Source organism: Apis florea, unplaced genomic scaffold, assembly GCF_048593485.1.
Source record: "Apis florea isolate Af1SG1 unplaced genomic scaffold, ASM4859348v1 contig_3034_pilon, whole genome shotgun sequence".
Classification (NCBI taxonomy): Eukaryota; Metazoa; Arthropoda; class Insecta; order Hymenoptera; family Apidae; genus Apis; species Apis florea.
This window is the reverse complement of record NW_028256693.1, coordinates 772,574-786,785: the sequence shown is the minus strand read 5'-3', so window position 1 is coordinate 786,785 and position 14,212 is coordinate 772,574. Positions and strand designations below refer to the sequence as shown.

The window sequence follows — 14,212 nt, the reverse complement described above, 5'->3', positions numbered from 1 at the left end:
AAATTTCCTTACTCGAAAGAGCGTGTATCAAGCGTGTGTCGAGGTGAAAAATTTCGGGGGAAGGGAGGATGGCGCGTAAAGCGTGGCAATCTTCGCCGCGTTGAATAACCCCACGTTATCCCGGAATTACAGTGGACGCGCGTTATTCCGAGCGTAGCCGTTTTCGCGACACAACGTCACGTCTAAGCCGGAGACGCTCTTTGTGCGGCTGAATTCTTTCCCCGGCTTCAACGAAAATCCTTCAACGAAGAGGGAGGGCGAGCGTCGTTCGCCATCTCATTTCCCTCGCACCGAGATTCCCTCGGTGAGTTCGCGACCCGGTGTAATGAGCTGCCAGACATTGCTCCGCACTCACTTAGAGACAAGCCGACGAAATACCCGAGAACAACGACCGTTCTCATCCGAGCTGTGGATGGGAGGAAGGGTTGACCTCTTTGCCTTCGATGATTCGTGACCGCGGGGTGTCGCCTGAAATGAAACGTTGGCGGTGTTGAAAAGGATAATAATTTCGCTTGTTTTCAACCATTCCTTTTATCGTGCTCGATTTAGTTGGAGAATTGCAAATCGATGAAATTCTGTGTCGATGTTTGCTGATATGAAAATTGGTCAAAATTTTACCACGTATATTTAATAATATCGATCAAGTGATGATCGCGAAAATTGAAATTAGTCGTTATTTACGATATTTAAAATAATTGGTTAACCAAAATTATTTATAAGAAAGGTAATTGGAAATTCTTGCAAATTTGTCGGATCGCTCGATTAACGACAAATTGTATCGGATGTTGTCGAAGAATAACAGCATTTCTTTTTTTTTTTTACGCTTTAAATATCCCAATTTCAATTGTTCTTACAAGTGAAAATATGCGAAAGAGCGGCCATGAATGCGAAATGGAGTTTTTCCAATTGTTGGGTCCATCGGTGACATATTACATACCCGTTGTGCGTGTGATGCAATTATTCGAAGAACGTGCTCTCATTTAATTTCATGGTATTCCAACTATGTTGATTTACCGGATGGACTGTTGCGTATTGAAAATTTAATTAGGATCACATTGCTCGGTCCCGTGTTGTGCTTTCGATAATAATGCATGCGTGGGTTAATTAATTTGCAGTCGTGAATGCGCGACTGTTTAGCATCACGTGTGTAACGAGTCGCCGCTTTTCCCGTTCCGTCCATTCTCTTTTGTTCCCGCCAATTTATCGAATCACTGTTACCTGCAATACACTCTGTTACGTATTACACGAATCTCGAAAAACGAGATGCGATGTTATCACTGAAAGTGTATACGTTAAAAGTTTTTTTTACCACAACTTCCTTATCCGGTAAATATAATATTGGAATAAATGGATCAATATTCTTTTTTATCGTCACAACAAGAAATTTATATTCGAGTATTATTTCTCAACGAGGAATTAGTTTATCGTGCATTGCATTTTCAAACAATTTCTATACGATTTTTTTTATCCCCGTTAATATCATAATTCTAATCGTATTTCTCCTCGCTCCAGAAAATACGCGAAAATCACACGTACCGATTTACCGATAAAAATATAACGAAAGTTTGCCTTCCAGAATTTTATTTATACAAAGCCACGTAATATTAGGCATCTCTCTTTTAAAAGTCAGAAAATTATTGATATAAAATCGGTAATTTAGTGAAATTATATAATTTAAATTAGGATCGACGCGATCAAATTTTCTAAAAGATTTTGTAAAGTCTTACGAATAATACGAATTATTTTACAATAATTCAATATTACATATACCGAAATAAGGCTTTGTTTCCCGCGCGAGTGTACTTAATCTTCCGATTCTACAATCCACGAGCACACAACCTCCTCCTTCACGACGATATTCAACAAGAAATTTCCGTTACGCGCCCTATCATCGATTACCAATTCCCCTGATTTACGAGATAATAATGGTTCGATCGTTCATCGGAAAAACTGCTGCCCGACATCGGATAAAAGTCTGCGTGCCGCGAAAGAGGAAGGGGTGGATTATCCGCGGGAGAAGTCCGTGAGACAAAGTCCCACGTTGAGTGGGAAGCTACAACCGCGAACGAGGGCTAATAACCTAGGAAGTTAATTACGGCCGTAAACTGCGTGGGGGTTGTTTGACTATCCCTTCGTGGCAAGGGTGGCTGACATAACGTGGCCTCGTTACAACGCAAATCCCTACGTCTTCCTCCCTTTCGAAGGGATCGCGGATGAAAACCACCCTCTTCCTCTCTTTCTCCTTGCGAATCTGTGGAAATCAAGTTAAATTCGTAATCGTCTCGAACTATCTTTTCGTGTGAACGATTGATTAAATTCTACCATTTTTTTATTATTCTTTTTTTTTCCCTTTCTTCCTCTCTTTCACGGAACTAATTGTCAGGGAGAGAAAAATTATCACGGAGTTTCGTGTTCTTTTCTTTATTTTTCGTATTTTTTTCTTTCTCTTTTTACGAAATTAATTGTTAAGCCTTTGTATATTGTTGTTTCAATCGAACTCCTCAAATTTGTTGTCTCGAGCAGAATTAATTATTGAAGGGGAGGAAATGGATACCGGTGGAGAGATCAAAGTAATACAAAATCGTAATAATAACAATCTCACGTGCAAATTTATTCTTCGAATACGATTAATCAAAGATTCCACTACTTTTCAGAAGATTATTGCTCTTCTTCTTCTCTTTCCCATTTCTTCTTCTTTTCGTTCGAATTAATTATCAAAGGGATTGATTTTTTAAAATTTAAATTCAGATTTTAGTTTAAATTTCCTACGATTATTATTATTATCATTTTCCCTTCACAAAACTAATTGCCGGAGGGAGAGAGAAACGCTACAGAGTTTCGCTGTTTCAGGGGTGGAAAAAAAATGAGAAACGAGTCCGATTAAGGCACAGTTTTAAGAAAAAGAAAAGCATGGAGCATGTTGTCTGCAACGTGGCGTTGGAAAGACTGATAACTACCCGGGAAGAACGAATGTTTACAGTATGAATAATTCATTGTTACGGTGAAATTGTACCCGGAAACGGTATGGACAATGAACTGAATGCAGTTCGCAATAAGCCGGGAAGAAAATTACGCGGGGAAATAACGCGAAACTTTGTCCTCCCTTGCGCGTTTTATACGGGTCTGAGTAAGTTCTACCGAAACCGCTCGATCTTATAAATCACGCGAGGAAATATCGTTTTTTTTCGCAACACGCGCACATACCTCTCTCCTTCTATTTTTAAGAGTTCAGTACTCCGCTCGTTAAACAACGGAGAACGTTGAGAAGGGGGGTTGGAACGCAGCCTCAGACTCGCAATCTCACGGATTAATTAACCTTAAGCTCAAAGCGTTTAATTAATTCGAGAAAATTTACTCGAGATGCACGAATATTTCTCCTCTCTCTTTCGTCCCTCCCCTCTTTTTTTTCGGGCAGAATCTAAAAAAAAAATCTAAGGATCTCTAATTTATAGAACGAAGGAGAGAGAGAGAGAGAGAGAGAGAGAGAGAGAGAGAGAGAGAGAGAGAGAGAGGAATGATTTTTCTGCCAAAAGTCGGATATTGAGCTGTGGTTCCGGAATCGACGTGGACCATGTTCTATTTCAACAGTGTATCGTTGCTCGTGTTCCACCAAAACAATGCGTGTCAGACGCAACATTTTTTTGCGAGCGATCCGAAAAACGTTTTCCTTTGTCCAGTGCGCGCGAGCCGGATTGATCGGGAGTAAAAAAAAGAAGAAAAAAAAAAGCAACAAAAAAAAAGGTGGCTTTGATTCGCTTTCCTCTCCCTCCTCCCCTAAACCTGGATACCGATATCATTCAAATGTGACGAATATTGGCAGTCGATAGGCGTTTGGTTGATTATCTTTATGCGCGGTTTGTTTTACAAACACGGACACCCGAGAAACCGATTGAAAATTTCAATGTTATCGAATCGGTTGGAATTTTGATAAATCGTTTTCGAATCCATTTTACGCGGATCAAAAGAAGAAAGGGAGGGAGAAGGGGGATTCGTACCGGTCACCGGAAAAAAATCGATAAAATTTTTCTTTTCAACACTCTGTTTCGAATCATTTTCATCGAAACTTTTTCATTTCCCGTGTAAAGAAAAAAAGTAAAATAAAATACCGACCGTGTATGTTCTTTCTTTCTTTTTTTTTTTTTTTGTTCCTCTTCCTCTGTTTCAATTAAGAAGAACCTTTATTGATAATTGTTTGTTATTAAACGCTTTCTATTTCGAACGAAACGAAATGCATGGAAATAGCTTTGAAATAGAGCGCTGTTTTCAATCCATTGCCCGCTTCATTTTGGCTACACGTTGTTTCATTTTTCCTTTGTTACCCGTTGCATCGTCATCGAATATATCTCTATTTGAAATTAAAACAACCGCTTGTTTGATAATGGATCGCACTTCCCACTTTTAACGACACGCCATTCCGATTATCTGTATTCCATAGAGATGATTGTTCGATAAATTATGCTTCTCCACTTTCTGAAGAATTTACGACAAAAGGTCGATAATAATTTCTTATCTCTAAGTAGAATTTTTATAGACTCTGCATAAACGCCATAAACAAGCGAGATAAATTAGATACACGTTCATCATTTTTCACATGGGTGCTTATTTCAAAAAAAAATCGAGAAGCGAGGTGTTATAATGTTCCACACTCGAGAGTCTTCTGCTAACTTTTACTCGATCTTTTTTCGATCGAAGTGTCGATACTTCCAAAAGTAAACACTGATATAATACGGGGAAAAAAAAAAAATAAACGAAACGTCACGAAAATATGCAAAGAAAAATAAAAAGAAATTAAACTTTATAAATAAAAAATCAATATGATTCAATCGTTTCATCATTTTGAACAGCGAAGAAATTAATTTTAATAACGAAACTCTTCCTCCTTCCTTTATTAAACATGGTTTTATAAATTTTCTTTCCAATATCATATCAGGTTTTATATTTTCAATTCTCTGTTAAATTAAACCCTCCTCCTCGTTCCTTTCAATCCGTGTATTATAAATTATCAAACGCGAATATTTCCCGGGCCGGCTGTACGTACGTTTTTTAAACAAAAGAAAGATATCACGTGTTGGGAAAAGTCTGGATGCACGCCTGGTGCAAATAGTAAACAACCTCGATATGGAAAATTTCTTTCCCGAAAGAGAAAGAAAAACGTTCGATACGTGTGCGATAACACGAAATGCCGAAGTGACTGGCTATCTTATCAACCTTATATATTTATCTTAATAAAATAACGCGTTTTTTTTCAATTAGCAATAATAATCTGAATCGAAAGATATTCGACCAACGCGTAAACAGATTAATCGGGCTACCGGTTTCATAAATACCCGATACGGAGCAGGCCCCCTCAGTCAATAGCTCGACATGTTTCGAGCAACGATCGTCCTTCTGTTCGCCGCGCTAGCCGGCTGCGTGAACGTGAATTGGTACAAAAATGCCCTCGTGTACCAAATCTATCCGAGGAGTTTCCAAGACAGCAATGGGGACGGTATAGGCGATTTGAACGGGATCACGGCCAGGATGGATCACATCGCGGACATAGGCGCCCAGGCGCTCTGGTTGTCGCCCATCTACAAGAGTCCCCAGGTCGACTTCGGCTACGACATCTCCAACTTCACGGACATCAACCCGGATTACGGCACTCTGGCCGATTTCGACAGGCTCGTGAGAAAGGCGAAGTCGCTCGGGCTGAAGGTGATCCTCGACTTCGTGCCCAACCACAGCTCCCACGAGCACCCGTGGTTCAAGAAGAGCGTTCAAAGGATCAAACCGTACGACGAGTACTACGTGTGGCGCGACGCGAAGATCGTGAACGGGACCAGGCAACCGCCCAACAACTGGCTGAGCGTCTTCTGGAACTCGGCTTGGGAATGGAACGACGAACGAAAGCAGTACTATCTTCACCAGTTCGCGGTAGGCCAGCCTGATCTGAATTACAGGAGCGCCGCGTTGGATCAAGAGATGAGGAACGTGTTGACGTTCTGGTTGGATCGAGGGGTGGACGGTTTCCGGATCGACGCCATCAATCACATGTTCGAGGACGCGAGAATGCTGGACGAGCCGAGCGCGAACAAGACCGACGTCTCCAAGAACGATTACGAGAGCCTGGTCCACATTTACACGAGGGATCAGGACGAGACGTACAAGACGTTGAGCAGTTGGAGAAAACTTATGGACGAGCACTCGAATCGCACCAACTCCGACCCGAGAATGATCCTCACGGAGGCGTACACCGACTTCAATTTGACAATCAAGTACTACAAATCCGGATCCACGGTCCCCTTCAACTTTATGTTCATCACGGATCTGAACAACCAGTCGACCGCCTCGAACTTCAAACAGCTGATCGACAAATGGGTGGAGAACGTGCCGAGCGAGAGCGTGACAAATTGGGTCTCGGGCAATCACGACAATCACCGCGTCGCCTCGAGATTCGGCAGGCAACGGGCCGACGAGATCCTAATGCTGACGTTGACTTTGCCCGGCATAGGGGTTGTTTACAACGGGGACGAGATCGGGATGGAGGACAGGCCGTTCACGTACGAGGAGACCGTCGACCCGGCCGGTTGCAACGCGGGCCCGGCCAAATATTATTTGAAATCAAGGGATCCCGAGAGGACGCCCTACCAATGGGACAACACCACGAGCGCTGGATTCTCCAATAGTCAGAAAACCTGGCTACCCGTTAACAATAATTACAAGTCTTTGAATCTTGCCGCCCAGAAGAGGGAATATTATTCCCATTACGTGGCGTTCAAGTCAATGTCGTATCTGAAGCAGCAACCCGTGATCGCGAACGGGACCTTGAACGTGGATGTGATCGATGGAAGGGTTCTGAGCGTGAAACGGCAATTGGGCAACGACACCGTCATAGTTATGATAAACTTCTCCGAACATCCTGTCTCTCTGAACATCACCGAGGTGCATCCACCTGCCAACCTGGTCGTTTACGCCAACAACGTCATCGGCTCGAGTGTTAGCCACGGCAACTGGATCTATCCGACCATGATGACTTTGTCCGGATCTAATTCCGTTATATTAACCAATTACGAATTGTATTGGAGATATTGGCAAGGATTGTAAATTGACGGAACATGATTGTTCTTTTTCTTCTTCTCTTTTCATTATCGACCGAATATATTTAATAAATTTAATATCAATCGATTCGTCCAGCTTTTTCTTCCGTTTCTTTCTTCTTCCTGTATTTTTAACGTATGTACGATTCTTCGTAAAACGAAGCTTTTGTAACGATCCTACGAATAGAACAATAACTCGCGTATTCATATCGAGCAAAAATTAATTTGGTATTTATGATTTCATAATTATCCATGAAAATTTCTTAACGAAGCCGCGATTTGTTTGAAGCGGCAATAATTATTTATCTATTAAAATTCCCGTAGTTCGTACAGGTTTGTTTGGAACTATTCCTCTTATTGTTGGAGAATTCGATTATTTTATTCACGGACGAAACGTTAAATTAATTCAATTTTAAATTAATTCGTCCCTTGTTAGACATTCGGGTAAATAAACGAACCAATGATTATCTCATTCGTTCCGCCTGATCATTAAATCTCCATTTTCATCGCGTTTTAAATGGTGGTATTCCGGGAAAAAGTCATTATAGAATAAATTTTATCGGATCCCGTTACACCGATCGGTTAAAATAATTAATTAGAAATGGGATTGCGATTCAATTCCGCATCATAAATTATAGACGAATAAAATCGGGCATAGAGATAATTTCTGTTACCTTTTATTTCCCGACTTTTCCCTATTCACGGGTATAAAGAAAAATGGTCGGTGGGCTGCCAGTCAACGGCCTGTTAATTAACCGGCCATTTGCGTATTTAATATGGTCGAATTATTTAGCGCACCGAAATCCTTTCGCCAATTCTCGAATATATTCATGGAATAATTACATTATGCCGTTCTTAAATTCGAGAATATTCGAGAGAAAAAAGGGATTTTATCTTCCTCCTCTCCGATAATGCGTCGAAGAATCACGCGTCAACCAACTAACGCGTAACTAATATTATAGTTAGAAGATATTTAGAAGCAGTTCAGAGAATTTGGAAAGCAGATATCCAGACGAGATTCAGTGATATTTTTTTATTAAAGAATTTCATTTTCATTTATGCTCAGATAAATCGGATCCATAATTTCTTCATTTTCAATACTAATCATCGCGTTATAAATCTTTTTCCAATCAAAAGGCAATTAAAAGGACTTATCAATACATCCAATCCTCTGAGTCTTTTCTTTTCAGAAATTTCTCCAATTTATTAACCCCCTTTCGCATTACAAGTGTCGAACGGAAGAATGGAACCGAGTTATTAAAAACACATTTTGCACAGATTCAAACTCGGAATAAAATTTCTTTTCTCAAAACATCAAATATTACTTCATTCTTCTCGATCCATTATTCTATTGAACGATCCTTCCATCACGCGACGTACAAAAGCCACAATATTCGTCGTGGCCTTAACATCGTTAAGGAGGAAGGATTAAAAATTAGATCCATTAACTCCGAGATGATTCAAAGTTCTCGATTATTCCCAGAAATTCTTCAACTTCCGGCAACTTCCTTCATCCTTTATCCCTCGCCCCTTTGAGGATCCTCCGTCATATTTCGATCCTTCATCCGTGAAGCGCACACTTTCGGATCGTTAATGGGGGATTTAGTGGAGGATGGTCGAATAAGCGGTTAGCGCCGCGCCAACGATCCGAAATCCCTTCGAAATTTCTCGCGACGGAGTCGGAGGGAGAAAGTGGAGAGTATTGTTTGGCCGTTCTCTGCAAGGGTTGTATATACATATATACACGCGTACGAGTGGAAATTCTCGAGTTTTCATGCAGACAGCCTCCAGTGTGTCGCGGCGCTGCACCAATCACGTTGAGTGCACATTCTTCAACCTATCCTCCTGTCTCTTGTCCCCGTTATTTCTCTTCCTCTTTCAGACGTCGCCGAGACACTTGGGAAAGATGTGCTCCCCGCGCACACCGTCGACTTCATTTGTGTACACACGGTTACGTATTCGCAACGCGCCCTCGTATCCCCGTCGAGGATCGACACACAGACATCTCTCTTTCTTTCTCTCTCTCTCTCTTTTTGTTCTCTCGCGCGCGTAGCTTTCGCAACGATAGGATCAATCGCAGCAATCGGTGCTTCGTTTCTCTCAGGAACGGTTGCCGCGATAAACGATCGCGCGCGCCGTTGTCTTCTTCCATCGATTCCAGAACGCTATTCCATATTTTTCTCTTCGACGGGGAATGCGATCGAACCGATAAACGATGTAATAATCAGAGTTCTCCCGCGCGTGCATTCTTTGTTTGAGAGGTGTTGAGAATACGTTTTATATTTTTTTGAAATGAGAATAATTTTTATCGAGTTTGTTTATCCGAATTTTTTAACTTTTTGAGCGTTAAAATCTGTTCGCGAAGAAGGGATTTTTCGGTGTATTAAATTTTTGTATTGTTAAATTTTCTTCTTCGTCGTGTCAAGTTGTTTCGGTGATTAAAGTTACGTGAAAAGATATTGATTCAATAAGGAAGAAATATTTTATTCGAAGTCATATAATTATTGTCTGAAAAATTTTAAAGTAGTTAGTCAAGTGTATAACAAGTTGTTACAAACAACGACGAACAGTTAAGATTTCGTTCGCGTAACGAACGAAATATTGCGTTAATAATGGCCAATTTAATTGTTTTACCCTACTCGTTCTGCCATAATTAAACCTTTGACGAAGTCGGCGAACGAAGAGAAAGACAGAATTTTACCGGAGGCGAAAAGGAAACTGCGTTAAAACACTTCCAGTGAAAATTTCATATCGGATGGGCTCGCTGCATCGTCCCGCTCATGGCAATCCCTACCAAATATTTTGACGTTGAACATCATGTCTGAAAGTCACGTCTTATTTGCCTCTACAGCCTCTTAATTAATTCGCGGCCTCCTTCCCCCCTTCTTACGACGGTTTCCGGTAGCCGTACTCCTTCTCTCCTCCAGCAGTTGCTCTTGACGCCTGTCTCCTTCCTCCTCTCCATCGTTCCATCGACCTCAATGAATTTTCCCTCAAGAATTCGAGACGAATTCGCCTTTCAAACGAATTTCGCGACGCGATACTCGCCCTTTCTTCTCTCACTTTTCACCCCCTATTACTTGCTTCCTTCCTCTCGTTCGAGGCGAAAAATTCTCGAGAAGCGTACTGTAATTCGATTAATTAGCTGAGGGGATCGTAAATCTTGCTTACGATTACGTTATATCGAACGTTGCTTCGTTATAATAGCATCAGGTCGCTTTTATCGCGAAATCGATTATCGTAATAAAGAATAATCTAACTCACCCCCTTTCCTTTTTAGCGGCGCGAGTCGTATTCTTCCGGATCTATCACCGCGAGCAGGCCGCCTCGTTTACCGAAATGCGCTGTGACCGTGTATCTGCAACACACACACCGATCGATTATAATACCTTTCGTATCACGCTCCATCATCATCATCATCGTCGTCGCGTCGCACGGTTTCTAATTCGAATCCCGGGATCGAGGGGCGGCGGGGGGATGATCGAGGATAGCAGCACGTGCCCCGACGCGTTTCCAAGGACTCAGTTGCCGCCTTCGCCTCGCAACGATCCCGATAGCGATAAGCTATCGTTCTATCGGCAAATAGTAACCGCTGATCCCTCCCCCTCGATTGTTCTCCTCCCCTGTTTGCAGGCGTGCGAAACGCTACCCCCTCTCCGCTCCCCCTCGATCGGTGGCCAGGTCGTGCTATATCGACCGGCCGGATTTTATACCTGCCTCCCCCTCCCCCCGATCCAATTACCCTGAATAATTTATCGGCGAATCACAAACGTTAATGACATCGGGCCGAATTAAGCGGAGCTTTTCGAAAAGTGCGGTGATCGCCGCGGGAGAATACGCCCGCTGCCGCCAATTAGTATTCATGCCGCGGATAAAGTTTCCATTTTTTTTTTTTCCACCCGTTGCCGGCTCGATTATCAGCGGCGCACGCGGCGCGCTATTTTCGAGCGACGCGATTCTCGCGTTTTTGATTGCTCTTCGATCCCTCCCTTCGCTATCTCTCTATCTTTCTCTTTCCGTTTTCCTTTCTCTGTCCGCACATCGACGGGCCGCGTTTTCGCGATCGTTCGTTTCTTTTATATATATATATAAAAAGAAATATTCTACCCCGTTGCCTCCACTTCGAACGTTCTTCGTTCTACGATGTTCGATTGCAAACCTTCGTTCGGTTATTCGGCGATTTCCAAGCTTTATTTCCGAGAGTCGTTTTGGACGGACGATCATCGGCGAACGTGCAAGAAGAGGGTGAGGGGAAAACGATCGTTCAACGTCGTTGACAGGGGATGCAAAAACGGCGCCGCGGATGCGTTGGAAACGCCGGAATTCGGAAGTGTAAGTGGCTTGGTCGAAATTCGAGCGGGGCGCCGATGCGGCTGAAGTATTGGCCGCTATTTATCAGTTAACTTTAACGTTCTGCTCGACACTCGGCCGAGAATACCGCTTAGTCAGGAATGGAGGATGGGGGTTGGTGGAATGGCTTAGGGAAGCTAAGAATCGAGGGAGAAACTTTGCCTTCGCCGGGGAGATATATCTTTTGGACTTCTTTCGTTTGACACGGCAACCGGTGGGGAGGGGGGAGGTTCGTTCGTTCGTTGGGGAAGTTTTAATGATTTCGCCGAGAGCAAATTGCTCCTGTATGCGAAAGACGAGGAAACTGATGGATTATCGCGAAGCGAACGTGGTTCGATTCTTTTTTTTTTTTTTTTCAATTCCTTGACATCTCTACGGATATGGATACATTTTTTTGATATCTCTAAGTAATTTACTTTTGTATATATTTTACAATGGATCGGAATTTAGAATTTACACGAGATCCTTTCGTCTGCCTTTTCTTTAATCGTCAAAGAGATCGGAATGATCTGTATTGATTGGACGTTTCGTCTGTACGTTGATTTTTATCAGATTTCTTTTTTTTTTTTTTAATTAATGGGTTTTATTAAATTTCCTTTTTTCTTTTTTGGAAAATTCAGTGGCGGGATATTTTACAGATTTTTTTTCTGTCCGCATGAAAAATATACTGAACTCGAAAATGCGTCCGTTCGAAATCGAAATCTCGTGGATGGATACGCGACAACTATTAAAACGTGTCGGTGATTTTTTATTATTTCGGGTACGAGGCTCAAACGTTTTTTTTTTTTTTTTCATCAATAACTTTCAATTTTTTCCCTATCGCCTGCTTTGCTTTTTTTTTTTTTTTTCCTCTGGATAACTTTTAGATTCACGTGCTTTGATTCGGCGCGTCCGGCGAGTAAATACGTATCATTTAATTCGTCCTCTCTTTCACGAGTCAATTTGCCGAGCAAAAAAATATCGATATGTATATACATTCGCACTTTTAAATTAGATATTACTTAGGCTTTTTTTTTTTTCGTAGAAATATATATTGTTCGCAAATATTATCTTTAAAATATAGAAAAATATTGTCTTCAAAAATATCAATTCACGGTAATTTATGCAAATTGATATAAATATTTATTGAAACTAATTTCTTTAAACACCATTTCAAAGGTGACTTGAAAGTAAAAGTTTCGTGTCATACGAAAGAAAAAAAAAAAAGAAAAATAATAGAAAGAAATATTTATTTCAAAAATTTATTTTCCCCAAACCTTGATATATATTTATTAGATTCGTACAATATGCTAATTAATCGGTTAATTAAAAGCAACGCTCTCTCTCGACCGAACAAGAAAACGGTGAAATGGGAACGAAGGGGTAAACGATCATTTGACGCCATTATTTTTAATTCCCCTCCCCGACTGTTTGCATTGTTCCATTTAACGAACATTTCTGCGATATTAAAAATTAAAATATTATTAGTCGTCGGCCTTACTAGCCAAAGTAACTTCGCCTACCATCGCCGCCTCCCCTCATATTGTCGCTGCGACGCTTTTATGGGTAATAGCGTGTCATTTAATTATCATAAACGCGACCAGGCCAACGAATTTCCGAGCCAAAGGAACTTTTGTTTGAAACGCCGTGTAACGAAGTTACGCCCGAAACATTTCTCTCTCTTTCTCTCTCTTTCTCTTTGAACATCACCAATTGTCCCGTCGAAAAGCGAACGAGCAACTTCCGACGAATTCGCTCAACGATTTCGCCTTTCATTATTCCATTCCTTTAATCACGGATCGATGGGCGTCACACAGAGCCGATCATGAAACGCGCGGTCTTGTTCCGCGAAAATAACGCTTTAATTTGCATTTAAATGTTTTTCGAACGCTGGATGAAAATTTCCCTACCCGCGAAATAAAGATGTACTCCGAGATAGGATTCGCAATTATGAGAAATTTTGATTGGATTTCGTTCGTGCCGTGCTCCTTTTATTACTCGGCTCGTATACCTTTAACGAAGGATAGTATAGGATGCACTGCAACCAAGAAAAAGATGGAAAATTCAAATGTCCCGAGTTTAAAAACTACGTTTAAATGCTCGAGTTATAAATTATCAAGATCGTATTTAGATATCTTGCATCCGTTAATGTTTCTCTGTTGTGCGAAAAACGAATGAACATTAAACGCATTTTGACCAGCGGCGTATATTTTCATTGAGGTATAAAAAGAAAAATAAGTGCAACTTCGTCTCAACCTCGTATTTTATCTCGTAATATAATAAATAACAGCGGCGAGTCGTATGCTTAATATTGAAATTTTGTAAGAAATTTCATTTAACGAATGGCGAGAACGAATCTCGATCGATCCCATTTTCGTGGCCGCGAAAGTCAACAATCAACACGGAATGATTCGCGGACAATCGTGTAAAAACGGCATTGTGACATTGTCCGGCGGCCATTTCGTGAATCCGTGTCCAATCTGGAGAGTGTGTAACTGGACGCAGACGTGGTTAACTGCATTAGTGCTCCGTTCTCGTGGAGCGGAGAGGGCCCTTTGAGGGTGGTGTGGCGGCCGAATACCAATCAGTTATGTCAATTGGCCCCAACAAAGTAATGAATGGTAATTGCGAGCCGCCATCCGGTCGCACGTCCATCCGCTCGTCTCGCCCCGTGGCGTTTCCACCCCTTTACCCGATTCTATCAACCCTTCCCCCCTTTTCCATCCGTCACGAGTCCAGCCTCTCATCGATTTTAAATCGTTTAATCGGATTCTATCGCCGGGCCAAGGGCTCGATAATCACTCAGG

General features: G+C 41.7%; 2 protein-coding genes across 5 annotated transcripts in view; one reads left to right on the top strand and one right to left on the bottom strand.

Annotated features, from left to right (window-relative positions):
* LOC100869858 (uncharacterized) overlaps window positions 1-14,212 on the bottom strand; it is a 198,563-nt gene that overhangs the window by 41,184 nt on the left and 143,167 nt on the right. Inside the window, exon 2 of one of the 4 annotated variants that reach the window (XM_086907926.1) lies at window positions 10,341-10,434. The exons of 2 other annotated variants lie outside the window; for them this stretch is intronic. The gene's annotated coding sequence lies outside the window, so the exon portion shown is untranslated. Of the gene's footprint in view, window positions 1-355; window positions 469-10,340; window positions 10,435-14,212 lie in introns of all 4 variants that reach the window. One more of the 4 variants, XM_086907927.1, reaches the window with a different exon arrangement.
* Window positions 5,260-7,164, top strand: Hbg2 (alpha-glucosidase). Its single transcript, XM_003691454.4, has one exon. The coding sequence runs from the start codon at window positions 5,365-5,367 to the stop codon at window positions 7,081-7,083; it is 1,719 nt and encodes a 572-aa protein (XP_003691502.1). The 5' UTR covers window positions 5,260-5,364; the 3' UTR covers window positions 7,084-7,164.